Source organism: Moschus berezovskii, chromosome X, assembly GCF_049115385.1.
Source record: "Moschus berezovskii isolate FMDL1 chromosome X, NW_MosBer_1.0, whole genome shotgun sequence".
NCBI lineage: Eukaryota > Metazoa > Chordata > Mammalia > Artiodactyla > Moschidae > Moschus > Moschus berezovskii.
The window spans coordinates 27,991,618-28,015,629 of record NC_142488.1 but is presented as its reverse complement, the minus strand read 5'-3'; the positions used below and the strand labels follow the sequence as shown (position 1 = coordinate 28,015,629).

At 44.0% G+C, this 24,012-nt stretch overlaps 1 protein-coding gene across 1 annotated transcript; it reads left to right on the top strand.

Moving 5' to 3' along the window:
- The first annotated feature begins 2,442 nt into the window (after positions 1–2,442).
- Positions 2,443–7,735, top strand: NR0B1 (nuclear receptor subfamily 0 group B member 1). The gene is made up of 2 exons (XM_055393945.1): positions 2,443–3,598; positions 7,491–7,735. The coding sequence occupies exons 1-2, from the start codon at positions 2,443–2,445 to the stop codon at positions 7,733–7,735; spliced, it is 1,401 nt and encodes a 466-aa protein (XP_055249920.1).
- Positions 7,736–24,012: the final 16,277 nt, after the last annotated feature.

Below are 24,012 nucleotides of genomic sequence, written 5' to 3'. Positions count from 1 at the left end.
CAACCCAGGGATCAAACCCAGGTCTCCTGCATTGCAGGCGATTCTTTACCAGCTGAGCCACAAGGGAAGCCCAAGAATACTGAAGTGGGTAGCCTATTCCTTCTCCAGCAGATCTTCCCGACCCAGGAATCAAACCAGAGTCTCCTGCATTGTAGGTGGATTCTTTACCAACTGAGCTATCAGGGAAGCCATAAACTTCTCTCATATTATCTTAAAAAGGGAGAGGCAATGGTTGATACATCCAACACTTAGGTGCCAAGCAAATATTTTACATGAATTAACTCACATAGGAGGATTACCTGACAGAGACTACTGCCCACGTTTTACAGGCAAGGAAATTGAGGCAGAGGTGGCTTAAGTAACTGTCCTATGAATGACTAAATAATGCCTCCAATGATGTTCATGTCCTAATCCTCAGCACCTGTGAAGATGTTAGCTAACATGATAAAAGGATGTTCTTCAAATGTGATTTAATTACGAACTTTGCCATGGAGAGATCATTCGGGATTTCCTGGATTTGCCCAATGTAATTATAAGGTTCCTTATAAGAGTCAGAAAGGAAATGGAAGCCAGAGGTAGGAGTGATGTGGCCAGGAGCCAAGAAATGTAAGGAGCTTCTAGAAGCTGGAAAAGGCAAGAAAACAGATTTTCCCCTCTGGCCTCCACACCAATGAAACTGATTTCAGACTTCCGGCCTCCAGAACTGTGTGTATGTGTGTATGTGAAAGTCACTCAGTAGCATTTGACTCTTTGCGATCCCATGGACTGTAGCCTGCCATGCTCCTCTGTCCATGGAATTCTCCAGGCCAGAATACTGGAGTGGGTAGTCATCCCCTTCTTGAGGGGATCTTCCCAACCCAGGGATCAAACCCAGGTCTCCTGCATTGCAGGCTGATTCTTTACCATCTGAGCCACAAGTCAACTAAACTGGTGGTAATTTGTTTCAGCAGCAGTAGGAAACTAATACAGTGCCCAAGGCCACCAGAGCTTCAAAGTGTCAGGGCCAGAGTTAAAATCAAGGCTATCTGGTGCCAGTGTGAAGATTTAAGTAAGCACTGTGTTATATGGCTGCTCACAGGCAGAATAAAATTTCAGGTTGAATGCAAAATAAGTGTCCCTGAGCTTTTCCTCTTATGCTCAGAATTCCATGTCTCGGAGAAACTAAAACCAACCAACCAACCAAACACATACACACACACACACACACACACACACACAAAGAGACATAGGATCCAATATTCACCTGTCCCCTTGCTTCATGTTTTCAGTCATGGACCCAAGAGATCAGTAAACAAACTTCCCATTTCAGCGATAAGGAATTTGAGGACTAAGAGATTGTGATTTCAAGTTAACCAGATGGCTGGTGAAGCAATCAGGGGGCAGGTGGTGATGTGGGGCTGCCCATCTCATTGCCTCTAAGGAGCTCAAGCAGAGGCCAGTGGCAAGTGAGGACCAAAGGATCCAGGCTTCCTGTGTTTCTCATTATTTGCTCAGAAAAGGTGGGAGGAGAAATGTGCATTGCACATCTACCCAATATAACATCTCTAGAAGAATTCAAAGTTCTCTCCGTAGCAACATTTTAGCCCTTTTTGATTATTATATTCCCGAATACTAGCCACTTTTATACCTTGGTCGCGTGGTCCCCAGCTAACACAACAGCTACGACTGAGTGGGTGCTCATGAATATTACTTGAATTGAACAAGAAGCTTATGATATCATCCTTGCTGCTGCTGCTAAGTCGCTTCAGTCGTGTCCGACTCTGTGCGACCCCATAGATGTTACCCCAACAGGCTCCCCCTAGACCAGTGCTTTTTCAGAATTTAACGGGCACACAAATCCTTTGAGAATCTTGTTAAAATGCAGATTCGGAGTCAGAAGGTCCGGTTGGGGCCTGAGATTGGGCATTTCTACCAAGTTCCCCTATGACGCTGATACTGCTGGTCCATGGTCTGTATTTTTCCAAGTCCCTGAAAATGAGACCTCCCTATCCATAAACAAAATGTAAGTCCTGCAAAGTTTGGTCATTTAATGTAAGTTTGCAAAGAAGGCATGGAAATAGATTTTTCCCCTTTTTGGTAACCCTGCCCTCCCAGTAAAGGGAGTCAATGAGACGCCAGCGTTCAGTGGAAAGAGTTGGAACCGTGCCCCCAATACCTGCTCCCTGCGCTCAGCTGTCTTCCAGAGGCGGGGAAGGGTGTAATGAGACGAAGGGGGGAAGAGTCCGGGAGCGCCCACACCTCCTCTCCTCTTCCATTTTCAGCCTGTGAGGTGCATCTGCCCGCTCTGAACCGCCGAGGTCACAGGCGAACACACCCAGCGCCGCGCCCCGCTCCGCGCCTTTGCCCGGGCGGAGACGGCCGACGCGCGTGCGTGCGCGCTCGGTATAAATAGATCGCAGGCGGCGGCCACCGGACAGAGCCAGGCTGCGGGCACCGCGGGCCATGGCGGGTGAGGACCACCAGTGGCAGGGCAGCATCCTGTACAACATGCTCATCAGCGCCAAGCAAGTGCAAGCGACCCCGCAGCCGCCCAAGGCACGGGCGGGGGCCGCGTGCTGGGGCTGCTCCTGTGGCTCGGAGCCCCCGGTGGCCAGAGAGGGACTGACCGCTGCGCCGGCCACGGTGCTCCTGTACCGCTGCTGCTTCTGCGGGGAAGCCCACCCGCGGCAGGGCAGCATCCTCTACAACCTGCTCATGAACGCCAAGCAAGCGCAGGAGACTCCGGAGGCGCCCGAGGAAGGACTGGGGGGCGCGTGCTGGGGCTGCTCCTGCGGCTCGGAGCCCCCGGCGGGCAGAGAGGGGCTGAGCGGGGTGCGCACCACGGTGCTCCTGTACCGCTGCTGCTTCTGCGGGGAAGCCCACCCGCGGCAGGGCAGCATTCTGTACAGCTTGCTCACCGGCGCCAAGCAGGCGCACGTGGCGCCGGCAGCGCCCGAGGCGCGGCCGGGGGGCGAGTGGCGGGGCCGCTCTCCCAGCGCGCCGAGGCCAGGGGGCCGGGAGGAAGCGCGGCCCGGGCGGCTGGGTGCGCTCCCGTGCCGCTGCCGCGTTTGCGGCGAAGCCCACCCGCGGCGGGGCAGCCTCCTCTGCCACGTGCCGACGGACTCGGCGCGAGAGGCGCCGCCGGGGAGCCCCTGGTGGGACCCCGCGCGCGGCGTGCGGCGGCGGGTGACCCTCAAGAGCCCACAGGTGGTCTGCGAGGCCGCCGCGGCGGGCCTGTTGAAGACGCTGCGCTTCGTCAAGTACTTGCCCTGCTTCCAGGTGCTGCCCCTGGACCAGCAGCTAGTGCTGCTGCGCAGCTGCTGGGCGCCGCTGCTCCTGCTGGAGCTCGCCCAGGACCGCTTGAACTTTGAGACGGTGGAGACCTCTGAGCCCAGCCTGCTGCAGAGCATCCTCGCCACCAGGCGGCGGGAGGCCGCGGGAGACGAGCCACCGCCCCAACCCCCGCTGCTGCCGCCCTCGGTCCCGCCGCTGGAGACCGAGTATTTGCCATCGGCCGCTGAGGTCCAAACCATCAAGGGCTTCCTTGCCAAGTGCCGGAGCCTGGATATAACTACCAAGGAGTACGCCTACCTCAAGGGGACCGTGCTCTTCAACCCGGGTAAGGGCGCCGGCCTCGGCTCTGGCTTTGCTCCGCAGTGCCTACCCCGGGGCGCAGACACTTGAAGAGTTTTCCGTTTAGGGGAGTTTGGGGTTTGCACAAGTGAGGAATCATGACTAACTCAGCAGAGATAGGGGAGTTCCGGAAACCCATTCCTCGTGAGGGGCAGGGAGTTGTGGTTTCAGAAACCCCGCCGAGAGGAGGAGGTTTGTACTTGATCTCTCGACACCTTTTTGTTACCACAGAAAAGTTTATGGCTTGGGGGACTTGGCTATATTCCTTGTCAAATCTTTTAAATCCAGTAGCGTACTTTTACAAAAGAAAATCCAGTTTGTGTTCGCTGCAAATTCTGCAACGTCAGTTTGTGCAACTCAGCTCTGAAATTTACCAGAGGCTTTTTTTGTCGGAGGAAGTCTGTTAAGGCTGGCAAGAAAAGAAACATTTGTTAAGGAGTCATAGAGAGACCATCCCCTGGGGGGTAATGGCAGGAAGGATACTGGACTCAGTGTTTCGTGGGTCTGCCTCTGAGTGGTCATTTTAATGGTCCTAAGTAGTTGAACTGTCTCATCGTCTAAATGTGACAGGTTAGCAAAGGGATAGGAAAAAGACATGTTCAGGACTGCAAGCAGGAGCGCTGTTTTAGAGCCTTTAGGTACTTTGTGGCTCTTTAGTCACTTAAGTCATTCGGACTCTTGCGACCTGCCAGGCTCCTCTGTCCATGGGATTTCCCAGGCCAGAATACTGGAGGGGGGTTGCCATCTCTTTCTTTTAGATACCCTAGAGACCACCTTGTCAGCCCCCTCGGCCTCTCCCTCTTCCTCCATCCCTTTGGCAGATTAGGTAGTCTGGTTGCAAGCGACCTTACGCCAGAGTAAATGGCCACTGAGTTGTGGCACATGAGTCTCCTGGGCCCAAGGGGACGCCCACTGCCCCACACTCTCAGGGTGTCTGTTGGGTGCTGAACACCAACCAACATCTTCGACCAACATCCTTCCAAGAGAGTTGTGGGTGGGCAGGAAATTTTCAGATAGTTTGAGATGGGATAGTTTTCACCATGCTCCCACTACATCCTTTATCCTGACACCAGGCATCTTGGTGTCATGTCCTTGGGGTTATCTCCTCGCTTCCTACCTAGCATATTTGAAGTGGTCAAGAGCAGTATTTAATGGGATGATAATTCAGACCTCACATTTCAGGACTTAGAGACCTCACCTTATCCCAGTGATCATTATAGGTTACCTTTTGCTTATACCACTGTTTTCCAAACTTGCCTGTGCTCTTGAGGGTAGGGGTCATTCAAAAATCTTTCCAGGTTCCTCCTCTGGAAGTTCTGATTCAGTAGCTCTGGTCCAAGGTTTGCAAATGTGTGCCTATAGTAATGGATTCTCACGTGCTTCTTAAGATTGTTGCGAAGACTGTTTTCTTGCTCCTTCAGGCATGTTATTAGACATCTACCATGTGCTTTGTTCTTCTGGAATAAAAAGGTAAGACAAGCCCTAAGCTTTCAGAAGTTTACATCCCACTGGCTTACCTTTTCCTCCACCCTGTTTTGCATCCCTTATTTTTTCCCTGCTTTTCTGATTCTCTCTCAAAGGAGTCTAATCCACCCAAGCTGGCTATGCTTTAAATACAAATATATTTTATCTGGGAAAAGTACTACCTGCTAAGTGTGTGGTCTTTCTTTGGTGTTTATCATTTTGTATCCCCCGATCTTTATGTTTAAAAATGTTCCTCCTCCTTCCCATGGAGTCCATCAATCTTCCTTTCTCTTTCCTCAAATTACTTTCAAGGCAGGTCTTGGTGGGGCAGCAGGGGCGGGGTGGGGGGAGAGCACTTTTAGAGGAGGAAGGAGAAAGAGGAGTGTGGTATGAAAGCAGAGAAGAGTAGAGTTCACAAGATGAAGTTTTAATAAACCATGAATTTAGACCTGGTGGAGCTTTCAATTTTTGGTGGTTTCATGCAAGCTTCTTCTGAAGCTAGTGGAGCCCAGCGGGCTACAGTCCATGGGGCCGCAAGAGAGTCCGACATGACTTAGCAACTAAACAACATGAATGGAATCCCAGTGCAGTAAAATTGGGTCTCAAGCCTGTATAATGAAGTGTAGGTAGTAGGGGATGGTAATGCATAGACTGGGGTAATCAGAATTGGAATGTGGATTAGAGATGTTGCTGTATTTTTGTTCTCATTGATCAGATTTGATACTTGCCTATAATAGAAGTAACTTGCCTATTGCCAGTATTTTTTTTTTAAAGAACACTGGCTGGTTCTTTAAAAGCATGATGCTTTTAAAATACTTTTCTGTTGGATTCATAGAAAATGGGAAGGAAAATTATTATAATAATCAACACCATTTAAACTGAATGGTAAATTGGTACTTACTTAAATACAATTTAGAGAGTTTACAGTGATATTACCATTGTGTAGGATTAAAGGAGTTTTAAAAGCAACCTCCTCTTACCACCCTCTTTATAAAACTTAACAGGCATTGTATTTTGTTCTATTTTACTTGGGTCTCAGGCTGTACTGCATGAAGGTCATGCAGTCTCTATTTGAAAAGTTACTTTTGCACCATGTTGCAATCAATGATGTTTTCATGTTTACTCTTTAACCCTTTAATGGCTGTAAGACAATGCTTTCAAAGACTGCTTACTTTAAAATGTTCTTTTAAAGAGCCTTTTGGAATACTCATTACAATCCATTTTAAAAAGATTTTTTAGATGTGGACCATTTTTAAAGTCTTTATTGAATTTGTTACAATACTGTTTCTGTTTTATGTTTTGGTTTTTTGGCCACGAGGCATGTGAGATCTTAGCTCCCCAGCCAGGGATCAAACCTGCACAGCCCTGCACTGAAAGGCCAAGTTTTAATCACTGGACCACCAGGGAAGTCCCTGGAATCACTTTTTAAAAAACCTTCCCCAATACAGTAATCATGGTACGATGAACTAAGTGGCCAGTATTAACTCTTAAATTATTATGTGACTCCAGACTAAAATCAGCCTGCAGGCAAGTAATTAAAATGAGACTATCAGTCACAGTTGACAACTGTGAAGCCCACCACCATGGGCTGTAATCATTACACTGGTGGGAAATTCAAGGGAGGATGGTGAAATATTAGCAGGCAAAACTTCTCACCTTTATACTAAAGTCCATTTCCTACAGGTAAAGTGTAAGGTGCACACTTCTTGAAATAATTTTAATGTCTTTGTATGTGTACAGAGAGTGAACTGGAGCAGTGCTGTTCATTAAACTATATTCAACTGTCCTACTGAATTAAATATGCATTTGGCTGAGGACCAGCAGTTTTTGAATATGAGCATACAAACATAGTGACTATTAAATAAGTCACATGTTTCCTTCTTGGAGGCTTTGCTCCTGAAACCTTAGAACTGGTTTGGCACTTTCTTTGTTGAAAAGAACTTTTAACCAGGAAGCTTGAGCATTGTTTTAATTGGTGTGTGTATGTGCTCAGTTGCTTCAATTGTGTACAACTGTTTGTAACCCCACCAGGCTTCTCTGTCCATGGGATTTCCCAGGCAAGAATACTGGAGTGGGTTGTCATGTCGTTCTCCAGGGGATCTTCCCAATCCAGGGATCAAACTCAAGTCTCCTGCACTGGCAGGCGGATTCTTTACCACTGAGCCACCTGGGAAGCCCCCCACCCCAGTCCCTAAATATCATTTGTTGTTCAGTCACTTAGTCGTGTCCAACTCTTTGTGACCCCATGGACTGCAGCACGCCAGGCTCCTCTGTCCATGGGATTTCCCAGGGTGAGAATACTAGAATGGGTTGTCATTTCCTCTAGGAGGCAAAAGGATCTATTGAAAAAACTAGTCGAGGGTTCTGAGTGAGTGTTTCTAAACAAGAGATTTTCCGCCCTTTTTCTCCTGCAGACCTGCCAGGCCTGCAGTGCGTGAAGTACATCCAGGGACTTCAGTGGGGAACTCAACAGATACTGAGCGAACACGTCAGGATGACACACGGGGTGTACCAGGCCAGGTTCGCCGAACTGAACAGTGCCCTCTTCCTTCTGAGATTCATCAGCGCCAACACCCTGGCCGAACTGTTCTTCAGGCCCATCATTGGCACAGTCAGTATGGACGATATGATGCTGGAGATGCTCTGTGCAAAGTTGTGAAGGCACACAGGCCACACGTGTGCTGTTCACCATGAAGCACAATGGAGCAGCTATGGGCAGAAGTGTAAAATAGTATAAAATAAAGTTTCTTATTATTTTTACACACAGTATTTTTGTAGTCCGTTAAAGAAAAACTCTAGTTACAGATGATTAGAAAATCCTCTGTTCCATGCTGTGTCACTGCAAAGGAAAGTGTTTCCCAACAGGAAACGCATCTCTGTACATCTTTTAAAGACAGAGCAGAGGGTTTGCACTCATACACTATTTTTATCATAGTCTTTCCATTGAACCTGCTGAAATCAAATTTGGAACATTAAGTTATAATATTATGTTGTTAACCACTCATTTGGTTGTGAAAAGGTTCATCAGGGTTTAAGGACAGCTTCAAAAAATATTAAACACCTAGGCAATGGAAACAAAAATTACTTTTGTAGGTTTGCTCTGTCTCTTTGCCACTCCCATTAGCTGTGGGGAAGACTGTACAAAGTCGAGTGGAAATCTCTGATCAGAGAGGTACCTGAAAGTGAAATAGGTTTTTCAGAGTTTTAGTGTGGGATTCTTTTATTTATTTCTGTAAATAAAGTTCAAGAAACTTATATTCTATAAGGAGGCTCTATAGTTCCAGAAAATCAACATCATTCTAAATTTCAGATTTTATCTCACCTTTTAGATGCATTATATAACTGTCACATTGAATGAGCATGGTATAAATATAAAGTGACTTTATCGTTGGCTCCTGCTACCCCTTTAAATGCAATCAATGAAGCTAGTTCTTCCTTGTCCCTGGATAAAATTTAGGGCACTAAATGTTTATTCACGTAGGTAATAAATTGCTCATCAGTGATTAATACATCTAGTCCAGGTTAATAACCCATTGCAAGGACCCTTGAAATTTCTTTTGTGCAAACTTCCTTGGCAGTGTGATACATCTATGGACATCTTCTCAGAATAAGGCTCTTGATAATGCAGCAAATAAAATACTTAAGATTCCAAAGAAAATGAGTTATGTCAAAAGATAGTATTAAGAATGTTAAACTTTCTGCTGTACAGCAGAGTGACTCAGGTATACACAGATACATTCCTTTTTATACTCTTCTCCATTATGGTTTATCCCAGGACATTAAATACAGCTCCCTGTGCTATTTAATAGAAACTTTTTGTCTGTCCATCCTATAAATCAACTACACTTCAATAGAAACATTAGATTTTTAAGAATATTTTGAAATGTATGAAAAGTATGTTCTTTTACACATTAAAAACTATCTGGTGGCAGGTCTCATATCTAAATTTTAGGGCAGTGATCAATACAATTGAAATTTCAAAATAATCTACATCTATAATGTGATAAGAAAATATTTGAGATATCCTTTGGTGGCTGTGTTGGGAGGCCCCAAGATCATCCCACTCAGGGATCTGCCAGGTCTCGTGGGCCTCTGCCTATAGTTGTCTTTAGGGCTAAGACTTACACAGAGATGTAGTAAGGATATACAGGCAGATCATAAGGGGAAAAGACACAGGCAGAGCCTGGGGGAATCCACACGTAGGGTTCCTTTTGCTCTCCCCCTCCCTTGGGGGATCACAAGCATGCTTTTCCTAGCAATAAAAATTCGGCAATGTGTGTGTGGTATCTCTGCCCACAGAAGCCCTTTGAGACTCAGAATTTAGGGTTTCTCTTGAGGGCTAGTCACATGGTCACCCTTGACCTAAGAGGTACCAAAATCCCAAATACACAGAAAAGAAGCAGGGGCTCAGCATAAACCCCATTGTTGGCATCAACCGTCTAGGCCCAGAGAGCCACTCCTATGAGTTAGGGAAAGGAGGGAAGAGGACACTCCCTAAACCAAAGTTACCAGATGTCAGCCAAGGGCCAACCCTGCAAGCAGGTCCTTCTAGATAGCAGTCTCACTTTTGCTCTGTGAACTTGTCTTCACAATCCACTCCCTTGGCCCTCGGCTGAGGAGTCTTTACGGAATTATGATCAGTAGAACCCAACACATCAGGGAAAGGCCAACCTGTAGAAGTGATCTCCACAAAGCCAGTTAAAGCACATCCCATTACCCAAAAAGGTCTATCTTAGAAAGCCAAGGGCCTTCCTCTATAACTTTCTGTCTGAACCTTTTTTTTTAAAGCTGGCCAGAGACATCAATTCAGGGCCCAGCATAGCTCTGGCCAGGAAGGAGAGGCTAATCCCGAAGCCCTTCAGTGTCACAGTCATCAGGGCACACATCCAAGATGTTCAATCCCTAACTGCACATGTGTCCCCTGGAAACAGAATTTCTGATGTTCTGGCACATGCATGGGGCGGGCAAGACAAGCTCATAGTGTCCCCAGAGTGGCTTCCCACCATGTTTCCTCTTGTCCTCTGGTTCTCAAACTGTATGATTCAGAAGTCATTCAGTTCAGTCTTTGCTCTCGGAGGGACTGCCTGAGGGCAGTCTATTCCAAATTTTTGCTGGTGACGCCAGTTATCACCTGCCAAAGGGTGAACTGCATTTGGAAGTAGTGAGTGGGGACTGCAGAAGAGGTGATCCATCTCACAGTCACAGTCATAAGCCATCTGGGCATGGCTGCCCATCTGAATCTGACTCACTCCCACAGCAGCTTGCTAGGTAGCCCAAAGGAATGTTTTTTCTTCAGAAAGAGCATAAAGCTCCCAGAAGCAGTTCTGAAAAGCAATGATCCTGAATGCCTCACCCCCATCCTGCGCCTACTTAGGTGCTGAAGGTTTTTTGTTGTTCTACATCTCCACTGTTATAAGATCTGTGAGCCCAATCACCAATCCTAACTTTACACTTTTTCCTAACTAGTTCTTTTTGGTCCAGACCTTTCGCTTGCGAGAGGGACACAGCATTTTTACAGAACATTTTTACAACTGAAACAAAAAGACAAATCATATTCAGGAACTGATCAGGGTGAAATTGAAGCCAAGTCCGACTAAAACCAAGTGCCCTTACCAAGTTGATGATTACTCTCTCCATCCAAAACTTTATTTCCTTTCTTGTCCCCTCTGACCTCAATCCTGTGCTAACTGAACACTAATCAACCAGTTAGATGACTAAAATTGCTGTTGTTAATAACATCATTAATGTAATAAAACTGCTATTATAAATATTATCGTTAATGTACAAATTCAGCTTATTTCTCCAGGGCAAAATGAGCTCACAGACCCCCGAGCCATGGTCCACCTGACCAGTGATTCATAAACCAGAGACATCCTGACTCCCAAAGCCATGGTCATAAGACAACGATTAATCCCAGCCTTTGTTTCTCCTCTTTAAAACATCCCTAAAGACGTGGTACATATGTGCAATGGAACACTACTCAGTCATTAAAAAATATGAAATAATGCCATTTGCAGCAATATGGATGGAACTTAGATTATCATACTAAGTGAAGTAAGTCAGACAGAGAAAGACAAATACCATATGATATCACTTACATGTGGAATCTAAAATATGACACACAAAAGATCTTATCTAAGAAATAGAAACAGACTCACAGCATAGAGAACAGACTTGTGGTTGCCAAGGTGGGTGGGGATGGATTGGGAGTTTGGGATTAACAGATACAAACTATTATATATGGAATGGGTAAACAACAAGGTCCTACTGTGTAGCACAGGAAACTATATTCAGTATCCTGTGATAAACCATAGTAGAAAAGAATATGAAAAAGAATATGTGTGTATATGTATATATACCCTGATGGCTCAGATAATAAAGAAGCAATGCAGGAGACCTGGGTTCAATTCCTGGGTTGAGAAGATCCCCTGGAGGACGGCATGCCAACCCACTTCAGTATTCTTGCCTGGAGAATTCCCATGGACAGAGGAGTCTTGGGGGCTATAGTCCGTGGGGTCACAAAGAGTTGGATGTGACTGAGCACAGCACAATGGATAGCTGAATCACTTTGCTATACAGCAGAAATTAACACAACATTGTAAATCAACTATACTTCAATAAAATAAATTTAAAAATAAAAAATAAAACATCCCTAACTAAAAGACCAAGTTGGACAGGATCTGAGGCTTGTCTCCTACTCCCTTGTTTGTGTGTGTGTTATGTGTATGTGTGTGTGTGTTAGTCACTCACTCGTGTCCAAGTCTTTGCAACCCCATGGACTATAGCTCACCAAGCTCCTCTGTCTAGACAAGAATACTGGAGTGGGTTACCATTCCCTTCTTCAGGGGATCTTCCTAACCCAGGGATTGAAACTCAGTCTCCTGCATTTCAGGTAGATTCTTTACCATCTGAGCCACCAGGGAAGGCCACTCCCTTGATTGGCATCCTACAAATAAACTCTTACTTTCCTGCAAACACCCACTGTCAGAGTTTGGGTTTCTGTGCCATGGGCATATGAGCCTTTGCTTGATAACAAAAGTCTGATTTTTTTTTAACATTTAAAACAATGGATTTATATACCACCCCTACCCCCATGCCTCTTGCCCTGATCATTTATCTGGTGAGCTGCCTAGAAAAGATCAAAACCTTTGTGAAGACTGCTGTACTGAATGGTCCAAGGGCCTTCTTAAAGCCTGGGCAGCAGAAGAAAGGTGAGGCAAGTGCAGTCAGGTTGTCAGTCCACTGCTGCAAATTGCACCAATCTGGGAAAGCAGAACACAAGTCGACAGCAGTGAGGCCTCTCTCCTTAGCACCCTGCCCTGCACAGTGGTTCCAGAGTTGGATCTGCCAGCTGGGAAGAGGGGTCCCCATGAGTGCCCTTGCACAATCTGCAGCTTTCAGCAGGAAGCACAAGTGAGGACCACCATCAAGCTCTGCATCTGAACTACATAGCACCTACAACTCTATTTCAATTGGGCCCCTTGAAGAATCACCCTCACTCTGGGGCATCTGTAAGTGACCCAGCTGGTCCAGCCAGCATCCAGATGTTTTCAGAGCTAGGACTGCACAGAGTGGTGTCCTAATGTTAGGACCCCACAGAGTAGAGTCCTTCTGTTTTGATGACTATAGCTTTGTAGAATAGTCTGAAGTCAGGGCAGCTGATTCTTCCAGCCCTGTTTTTCTTTCTCAAAATTGCTTTGGCTATTTATGGTATTTTGTGTCTCCATACAAAGCTTCAGATTTTTTGTTCTAGTTCTGTGAAAAATGCTGTTGGTAATTAGATAGGGATTGCAATGAATCTGTAGATTGTTTTGGGTAGTATAGTCATTTTGAAAATATTGATTCTTCCAATCCAGAGAAAGGCAATGCCAAAGAATGCTGAAACTACCCCACAATTGCACTCATCTCACACGCTAGTAAAGTCATGCTCAAAATTCTCCAAGCCAGGCTTTAGCAGTGCGTGAACCATGAAATTCCAGATGTTCAAGCTGGTTTCATAAAAGGCAGAGGAACCAAAGATCAAATTGCCAACATCCGCTGGATCATGGAAAAAGCAAGAGAGTTCCAGAAAAACATCTATTTCTGCTTTATTGACTATGCCAAAGCCTTTGACTGTGTGGATCACAACAAACTGGAAAATTCTGAAAGAGATGGGAATACCAGACCACCTGACCTGCCACTTGAGAAACCTGTTTGCAGGTCAGGAAGCAACAGTTAGAACTGAACATGGAACAACAGACTGGTTCCAAATAGGAAAAGGAGTACGTCAAGGTTGTATATTGTCACCCTGCTTATTTAACTTATATGCAGAGTACATCATGAGGAACGCTGGGCTGGATGAAACACAAGCTGGAATGCAGATTGCCGGGAGAAATATCAATAACCTCAGATATGCAGATGACACCACCCTTATGGGAGAAAGTGAAGAACTAAAGAGCCTCTTGATGAAAGTGAAAAAGGAGAGTAAAAAAGTTGGCTTAAAACTCAACATTCAGAAAACTAAGATCATGGCATCCAGTCCCATCACTTCATGGCAAATAGATGGGGAAACAGTGGAAACAGTGGCTGACTTTATTTTTCTGGGCTCCAAAATCACTGCAGATGGTGACTGCGGCCATGAAATTAAAAGATGCTTACTCCTTCGAAGGAAAGTTATGCCCAGTCTAGACAGCATATTGAAAAGCATAGACAACACTTCCTAACACCATACACCAAAATAAACTCAAAATAGATTAGAGAGCTAAATGTAAGACTAGAAACTATAAAACTCCTAGAGGAGAACGTAGGCAAAACAATTTCTGACATAAATCACAGCAGGATCCTCCAAGACCCACCTCCCAGAATACTGAAAATGAAAGCAAAAATAAACAAATGGGACCTAATTAAAATCAAAAGCTTCTGCACAGCAAAGGAAACTCGAAGCAAGGTGAAATGACAGCCTTCAGAATGGGAGAAAATAATAGCAAATGAAGCAACTGATAAAGGATTAATCTCCAAAATATACAAGCAGCTCTTGCAGCTCAATTTCAGAAAAATAAGTGACTCAATCAAAAAATGGGCCAAAGAACTAAACAGACATTTCTCCAAAGAAGACATAAAGATGGCTAAAAAACACATGAAAAAATGCTCAACATCCCTCATAATCAGAGAAATGCAAATCAAAACCTCAATGAGATACCATTTCACACCAGTCAGAATGGCTGCTATCCAAAAGTCTACAAGCAATAAATGCTGGAGAGGGTGTGGAGATAAGGGAACCCTCTTACACTGTTTTTGGGAATGCAAACTAGTACAGCCACTATGGAGAACAGTGTGGAGATTCCTCAAAAAACTGGAAATAGAACTGCCCATATGATCCAGCAATCGCATTCCTGGGCGTACACACCGAGGAAACCAGAATTGAAAGAGACACATGTACTCCAATGTTCATTGCAGCACTGTTTATAATAGCCAGGACATGGAAGCAACCTAGATGTCCATCTGCAGACGAATGGATAAGAGAGTTTTGGTACATATACACAATGGAGTATTACTCAGCCATTAAAAAGAATGCATTTGAACCAGTTCTAATGAGGTGGATGAAACCGGAGCCTATTATACAGAGTGAAATAAGCCAGAAAGAAAAACACCAATACCATATACTAATGCATATATATGGAATTTCAGTTCAGTTCAGTTCAGTAGCTCAGTCGTGTCCGACTCTCCGCGACCCCATGAATCACAGCACGCCAGGCCTCCCTGTCCATCACCAACTCCCGGAGTTCACTCAAACTCATGTCTACAGAGTCAGTGATGCCATCCAGCCATCTCATTCTCTGTCGTCCCCTACTCCTCCCGCCCCCAAACTTTCCCAGCATCAGACTCTTTTCCAGTGAGTCAACTCGTCGCATGAGGTGGCCAAAGTATTGCAGTTTCAGCTTTAGCATCAGTCCTTCCAATGAACACCCAGGATTGATCTCCTTTAGAATGGACTGGTTGGATCTCCTTGCAGTACAAGGGACTCTCAAGAGTCTTCTCCAACACCACAGTTCAAAAGCATCAATTCTTCGGTGATCAGCTTTCTTCACAGTCCAACTCTCACATCCACACATGACCACGGGAAAAACCATAGCCTTGACTAGACGGACCTTGGTTGGCAAAGTAATGTCTCTGCTTTTTAATATGTTATCTAGGTTGGTCATAACTTTCCTTCCAAGGAGTAAGCGTCTTTTAATTTCATGGCTGCAATCAGCATCTGCAGTGATTTTGGAGCCCAGAAAAATAAAGTCTGACACTGTTTCCACTGTTTCCCCATCTATTTCCCATGAAGTGATGGGACCAGATGCCATGATCTTAGTTTTCTGAATGTTGAGCTTCAAGCCAAACTTTTCACTCTCCTCTTTCACTTTCATCAAGAGGTTTTTGAGTTCCTCTTCACTTTCTGCCATAAGGGTAGTGTCATCCGCATATCTGAGGTTATTGATATTTCTCCCAGCAATCCTGATTCCAGCTTGTGCTTCTTCCAGCCCAGCGTTCCTCATGATGTACTCTGCATATAAATTAAATAAGCAAGGTGACAATATACAGCCTTGACGCACTCATTTCCTATTTGGAACCAGTCTGTGGTTCCATGTTCAGTTCTGACTGTTGCTTCCTGACCTGCATACAGGTTTCTCAAGAGGCAGGTCAGGTGGTCTGGCATTCCCATCTCTTTCAGAATTTTCCACAGTTTATTGTGATCCACACAGTCAAAAGCTTTGGCATAGTCAATGAAGCAGAAATAGATATTTTTCTGAAACTCTCTTGCTTTCTCCATGATCCAGCGGATGTTGGCAATTTGATCCCTGGTGCCTCTGCCTTTTCTAAAACCTGCTTGAACATCTGGGAGTTCACGGTTCACATATTGCTGAAGCCTGGCTTGGAGAATTTTGAGCATGACTTTACTAGCATGTGAGATGAGGGCAATTGTGCGGTAGTTTGAGCATTCTTTGGCATTGCCTTTCTTTGGGATTGGAATGAAGACTGACCTTTTCCAGTCCTGTGGCCACTGCTGAGTTTTCCAATTTTGCTGGCATATTGAGTGCAGTACTTTCACAGCATCATCTTTCAACATTTGAAATAGCTCAACTGGAATTCCATCACATCCACTAGCTTTGTTCGTAGTGATGCTTTCTAAGGCCCACTTGACTTCACATTCCAAGATGTCTGGCTCTAGGTCAGTGATCACATTATCGTGACTATCCTGGTCGTGAAGATCTTTTTTGTACAGTTTTTCTGTGTATTCTTGCCACCTCTTCTTAATATCTTCTGCTTCTGTTAGGTCCATACCATTTCTGTCCTTTATCGAGCCCATCTTTATATGAAATGTTCCCTTGGTATCTCTAATTTTCTTGAAGGGATCTCTTGTTTTTCCTATTCTGTTGTTTTCCTCTATTTCTTTGCATTGATCGCTGAGAAAGGCTTTCTTATCTCTCCTTGCTGTTCTTTGGAACTCTGCATTCAGATGCTTATATCTTTCCTTTTCTCCTTTGCTTTTCGCTTCTCTTCTTTTCACAGCTATTTGTAAGGCCCCCTCAGACAGCCATTTTGCTTTTTTGTATTTCTTTTCCTTGGGGATGGTCTTGGTCCCTGTCTCCTGTACAATGTCACGAACCTCCGTCCAGAGTTCATCAGGCACTCTATCTATCAGATCTAGACCCTTAAATCTATTTCTCACTTCCACTGTATAATCATAAGGGATTTGATTTAGGTCATATCTGAATGGTCTAGTGGTTTTCCCTACTTACTTCAATTTAAGTCTGAATTTGGCAATAACGAGTTCATGATCTGAGCCACAGTCAGCTCCTGGTCTTGTTTTTGCTAACTGTATAGAGCTTCTCCATCTTTGGCTGCAAAGAATATAATCAATCTGATTTCGGTGTTGACCATCTGGTGATGTCCATGTGTAGAGTCTTCTCTTGGGTTGCTGGAAGAGGGTGTTTGCTATGACCAGTGCGTTCTCTTGACAAAACTCTATTAGCCTTTGCCCTGCTTCATTCCGTACTCCAATGCCAAATTTGCCTGTTACTCCAGGTGTTTCTTGACTTCCTACTTTTGCATTCCAGTCCCCTATAATGAAAAGGACATCTTTTTTGGGTGTTAGTTCTAAAAGGTCTTGTAGGTCTTCACAGAACCGTTCAACTTCGGCTTCTTCAGCGTTACTGGTTGGGGCATAGGCCTGGATTACTGTAATATTGAATGGTTTGCCTTGGAAACGAACAGAAATCATTCTGTCGTTTTTAAGATTGCATCCGAGTACTGCATTTCGGACTCTTTTGTTGACCATGATGGCTACTCCATTTCTTCTAAGGGATTCCTGCCCACAGTAGTAGATATGATGGTCATCTGAGTTAAATTCACCCATTCCAGTCCATTTTAATTCACTGATTCCTAGAATGTCTATGTTCACTCTTGCCATCTCCTGTTTGACCACTTCCAATTTGCCTTGATTCATGGACCTAACATTCTAGGTTCCTATGCAATATTGCTCTTTACAGCACCAGACCTTGCTTCTATCACCGGTGACATCCACAACTGGGTATTGGTTTTGCTTTTGCTCCATCCCTTCATTCCTCCTAGAGTTATTTCTCCACTGATCTCCAGTAGCATACTGGGCACCTACCGACCTAGGGAATTCCTCATTCAGTATCCTATCATTTTGCCCTTTGATACTGTTCATGGGGTTCTCAAGGCAAGTATACTGAAGTGGTTTGCCATTCCCTTCTCCAGTGGACCACATATGGAATTTAGAAAGATGCAAATGATAAACCTGTATACGAGACAGCAAAAGAGACACAGATGTATAGAACAGTCTTTGGGACTCTGTGGGAGAGGGTGAGGGTGGGATGGTTTGGGAGAATGGCATTGAAACATATATATTATCATATGTGAAACAAATCGCCAGTTCAGGGTTGATGCATGTTACAGGATGTTCGGGGCTGGTATGCGGGGATGACCCAGAGGGAGGATAAGGGGAGAAGGGAGGTGGGAGGGGGGTTCAGGAGGGGGAACTCATGTACACCCGGGGCGGATTCATGTCAGTGTATGGCAAAACCAACCAATATAATATTGTAAAATAATTAGCCTCCAGTAAAAAAAAAAAAGAATAGCATAGACATTACTTTGTCAACAAAGGACTATCTAGTCAAGGCTATGGTTTTTCCAGTGGTCATGTATGGATATGAGAGTTGGACTGTAAAGAAAACTGAGCACAGAAGAATTGATGCTTAAGACTCTTGAGAGTCCCTTGGACTGCAAGGAGATCCTACCAGTCCATCCTAAAGGAGATCAGTCCTGGATGTTCATTGGTAGGACTGATGTTGAAGCTGAAACTCCAATACTTAGGCCACCTGATGTGAAGAGTTGAGTCATTGGAAAAGACCCTGATGCTGGGAAAGATTGATGGCGGGAGGAGAAGGGGATGACAGAGAATGAGATGGTTGGATGGCATCAACTACTCGATGGACATGGGTTTGGGTGGACTCCGGGAGTCGGTGATGGACAGGGAGGCGTGGCGTACTGCGGTCCATGGGGTCGCAAAGAGTCGAACACAACTGAGTGACTGAACTGAACTGAACCCAGGAACATGGTATATCTTTCCATTTGTTTGTGTCATCTTCGATTTATTTAATTAGTGTCTTATACTTTTTGGAGTATGGGCCTTTTTTCTCCTTAAGTATTTTATTCTTTTTGATGTGGGGTAAATGGAACTGTTTCTTGAATTTCTTTTGCTGATCTTTCATTGTTAGTGTATAGAAATGCAACAGATTTCTCTGTTAATTTTATAGCCTACAACTTTACCAGATTCATTGATGAGCTCTAGTAGTTTTCTAGGAGTGTCCTAAATAAATGTCTAGCAGTTCCAGAGTCTGAGTCCCATTCATTGAGCCTGTGTCTGCTTTCAGCCAAACACAACTCAATACTGACCATGAAACAGCCCATAGTGGGCAGTATCAGGTTTCAGCTTGGAGTCAGGTCCAGGCAATTAGGACACTGAATTCAGCATATCAAAAATGCCAGCGGGTTTTTCTCAGCAGTAGCAATGCAGAGATGCTGTAGGGCCAGACACCTGTGTCCCAAGTCCAAGGGGCAAGCCAGGCTTTCCCAAGCACTTTTCACCCTGTCAGTCTTAGAGTTCAAGTTGACCCATGCAAAAATATACGCATCAGGGCAGAAAATTATCAGCCTCTAAGGGGTCAGATGGAGAAGGCAATGGCACCCCACTCCAGTACTCTTGCCTGGAAAATCCCATGGACGGAGGAGCCTGGTGGGCTGCAGTCCATGGGGTCGCTAAGAGTCAGACACGACTGAGCAACTTCACTTTCACTTTTCACTTGCATGCATTGGAGAAAGAAATGGCAACCTACTCCAGTGTTCTTGTCTGGAGAATCCCAGGGATGGGGAAGCCTGGTGGGCTGCTCTCTATGCAGTCGCACAGAGTCGGACACGACTGAAGGGACTTAGCAGCAGCAGCAGCAAGGGGTCAGAAATCTGATTTTATTTTATTTATTATTTTTTTTAATTTTAATTTTTATTTTTTTAATTTATTTTATTGGAGGCAAATTACCTTACATTAATATATTGGTTGGTTTTGCCATACATTGACATGACTCCGCCCCGGGTGTACATGTGTTCCCTTTCTTGAACCCCGCCTCCCACCTCCCTCTTCCCCATATCCTCCCTCCATGTCATCCCCGTGCACCAGCCCCAACCATCCTGTATCATGCGTCGAACCTGGACTGGTTACTTATGATAATATACATGCTACAATGCTGTTCTCCCCAATCATCCCACCTTCACCCTCTCCCACAGAGTCCCAAAGACTGTTCTATATGCCTATGTCTCTTTTGCAGTCTCGTATACAGGGTTCAGGTTACCATCTTTCTAAATTCCATATATATGCGTTAGTATACTGTATTGGTTTTTCTTTCTGGCTTACTTCACTCTGTATAATTGGCTCCAATTTCATCCACCTCATTAAAACTGATTCAAATGCATTCTTTTTGATGGCTGAAAAATACTCCATTGTGTATATGTACCAAAGATTTCTTATCCATTCATCTGCAGATGGACATCTAGGTTGCTTCCATGTCCTGGCTATTATAAACAGTGCTGCAATGAACATTGGAGTACATGTGTCTCTTTCAATTCTGGTTTCCTCGGTGTGTATGCCCAGGAGTGCGATTGCTGGATCATATGGCAGTTCATAGTTCTGGAAGTTTTGGCTACAGCAATCAGAGCAGAAAAAGACATAAAAGGAATACAAATTGGAAAAGAAGAAGTAAAACTTTCACTGTTCGCTGATGACATGATCCTCTACACAGAAAACCCTAAAGAATCTACCAGAAAACTACTAGAGCTAATCAATGATTACAGTAAAGTTGCAGGATATAAAATCAACACACAGAAATCCCTTGCATTCCTATACACTAATAATGAGAAAATAGAAAGAGAAATTAAGGAAACTATTCCATTCACTGTTGCAACGAAAAGAATTAAATACTTAGGAATATATCTACCTAAGGAAACAAAAGACTTGTACATAGAAAACTATAAAACACTAGTGAAAGTAATCAAAAAGGACACTAATAGATGGAGAAATATACCGTGTTCGTGGATTGGAAGAATAAATATTGTGAAAATGAGTATACTACCCAAAGTAATTTATACATTCAATGCAATCCCTATCAAGCTACCAACAATATTTTTCACAGAACTAGAACAAATAATCTCACAATTTGTATGGAAATAGAAAAAACCTCAAATAGCCAAAGCAATCTTGAAGAAGAAGAATGGAACTGGAGGAATTAACCTGCCGGACTTCAGGCTCTACTACAAAGCCACAGTCATCAAGACAGTATGGTACTGGCATAAGGACAGAAATATAGATCAATGGAACAAAATAGAAAGCCCAGAGATAAATCCATGCACCTATGGACACCTTATCTTTGACAAAGGAGGCAAGAAGATAAAATGGAGAAAAGACAGTCTCTTTAACAAGTGGTGCTGGGAAAACTGGTCAGCCACTTGTAAAAGAATGAAACTAGAACACTTCCTAACACCATACACCAAAATAAACTCAAAATGGATTAGAGAGCTAAATATAAGACGAGAAACTATAAAACTCCTAGAGGAGAACGTAGGCAAAACACTCTCCAACATAAATCACAGCAGGATCCTCCAAGACCCACCTCCCAGAATATTGGAAATAAAAGCAAAAATAAACAAATGGGACCTAATTAAAATCAAAAGCTTCTGCACAGCAAAGGAAACTCTAAGCAAGGTGAAAAGACAGCCTTCAGAATGGGAGAAAATAATAGCAAATGAAGCAACTGATAAAGGATTAATCTCCAAAATATACAAGCAGCTCCTGCAGCTCAATTCCAGAAAAATAAGTGACCCAATCAAAAAATGAGCCAAAGAACTAAACAGACATTTCTTCAAAGAAGACATAAAGATGGCTAACAAACACATGAAAAAATGCTCAACATCCCTCATAATCAGAGAAATGCAGATCAAAACCACAATGAGATACCATTTCACACCAGTCAGAATGGCTGCTATCCAAAAGTCTACATGCAATAAATGCTGGAGAGGGTGTGGAGAAAAGGGAACCCTCTTACACTGTTGGTGGGAATGAAAACTAGTACAGCCACTATGGAGAACAGTGTGGAGATTCCTCAAAAAACTAGAAATCTGATTTTAGAGAGCTCATTAGCAAAATAAAAACTGCTGTCTAAAATCCGTAGTATGTATGTATCTTCATCTGAAAACTTCCCTTTCCCTAAAGACTCCTATTGGCAAAATCACAGCAAAAAAACCATCAGTTTGAGACTTGCTTCCAATACTAAGAATTTCAATTCCAACCTGCCCACAGGTGGCAGATAGTAAGGGAGGTGTGTCCCAGTAACACTTTTTTTTTTCCTTTGCTGTTTTCCCTCATGGAGATGACCCCTCTAGCATTTATGAAATTAAACGCATACAATAGTTTCCATCAGTTTTTATCATACATCTAGATACCATAGCCACAAAATGCAAAGCTGTGATTTAAAATTCCTTTTCTTTCTCATGCCAAGTTTACTTGAAGCCCTAGCAGTAAATTAACCATTTACACCCTTCACATCACAGCTGCCAGGAGAAGCCAGCTGGAGTGCAAGGGGAGGGAAGGGGAGAGTTGCAGTAGCAACTACAAGCTGAAGAAAAGACTAGAGTGGCTCTTTATCTTTCTTTTTTTCCTCTGGTTTATCTAAAGCCTTGTTCCAACCCTGGGAACTTATTTAGGCATTCCCCCCTCCCCTATCCCCTACTGAGAGCCATGAACAAGAACAAACTCACTTCTGTGCTTGGGCCCTGTCTCCCTCTGCCCAGAGAAGGGACAGAGAGAAACAAGAAAGTCATCACCTGGACTGCAGCTACTTTTTCCCTCATTTGGGTCTGTATGACCCAAAGCAGCCTGGGGGATGCAGTGAACAAAGTCTAAGGATGGATCTATAATGCTGAAACTTCATAGGGAGCTGTTTCCTCTGACCACGAACAGCCACTTAGCTGCTGCTTAATATTATGGGTACCTTTATAGCCACCCAAGTACTGGACTTTTGCCATTCCTTGTCCCACTCTTTTTATTTCTCCCCAAATAACACTGTAGCTGAATTTTAGTGAATTTGAGTCATTCTAGTAAGTTCCACCATTGTGTTGGAGGTCCCCTAGACCAGTGCAGTTGTCTCCTTAAAGTCAATGTGTTGACTCACATTGAAAGGGGCAGTACCTCTGCTACTCCACCTTTGCGTTGCCCTCAGCATGCAAATGGTACCCCCAAACATTCCTTTCTCGTTTCCAACTTCCATATTTTTATACACACTTGATATGTGTGAGGGACTAACAATCAGGTCAAATTTACAGTTCTTGCATGGTGATTTTAAACCTCATTCAGCACCTTGTTTTCATTTGAATGCAGAGTTCCAAAGAATAGCAAGTCAAGTGGCCCTTAGGGAAGCATCACTACAAACAAAGCTAGTGGAGGTGATGGAATTCCAGTTGAGTTCTTTCAAATCCTAAAAGATGATGCTATGAAAGTGCTATACTCAATATACCAGCAAATCTGGAAAACTCAGCAGTAGCCACAGGACTGAAAAAGGTCAGTTTTCAATCCAATCCCAAAGAAAGACAATGCCAAAGAATGCTCAAAGTACTACACAATTGCACTCATCTCACACACTAGCAAAGTAATGCTCAAAATTCTCCAAGCCAGGCGTCAACAGTACCTGAACCGTGAACTTCCAGATGTTCAAGCTGGATTTAGAAAAGGCAGAGGAATCAGAGATCAAATTGCCAACATCTGTTGGATCATTGAAAAAGCAAGAGAGTTCCAGAAAAACATCTATTTCTGCTTTATTGACTACACCAAAGCCTTCGACTCTGTGGATCACAATAAACTGTGGAAAATTCTGAAAGAGATGGGAATACCAGACCACCTGACCTGCCTCTTGAGAAACCTGTATGCAGGTCAAGAAGCAACAGTTAGAACTGGACATGGGACAACAGACTGGTTCCAAATTGGGAAAGGAGTACATCAAGGCTGTATATTGTCACCTTGCTTATTTAACTTACATGCAGAGTACATCATGCGAAATGCTGGGCTGGATGAAGCACAAACTGGAATCAAGATTGCTGGGAGAAATATCAATAACCTCAGATACGCAGATGACACCACACTTATGGAAGAAAACAAAGAACTAAAGAGCCTCTTGATGAAAGTGAAAGAGGAGAGTGAAAATGTTGGCTTAAAGCTCAACATTCAGAAAACTAAGATCATGGCATTTAGTCCCACCACTTCATGGCAAATAGATGGGGAAACAATGAAAACAGTGACAGACTTTATTTTCTTGGGCTCTGAAATCACTGCAGATGGTGACTGCAGCC

Bases quoted from the DNA above. Each gene is read 5' to 3' on its own strand.
- NR0B1 (XM_055393945.1), top strand. From the start codon at position 2,443: ATGGCGGGTGAGGACCACCAGTGGCAGGGCAGCATCCTGTACAACATG. The intron at 3,599-7,490 runs GTAAGGGCGCCG...TTTCTCCTGCAG, and splicing joins GACCGTGCTCTTCAACCCGG to ACCTGCCAGGCCTGCAGTGC.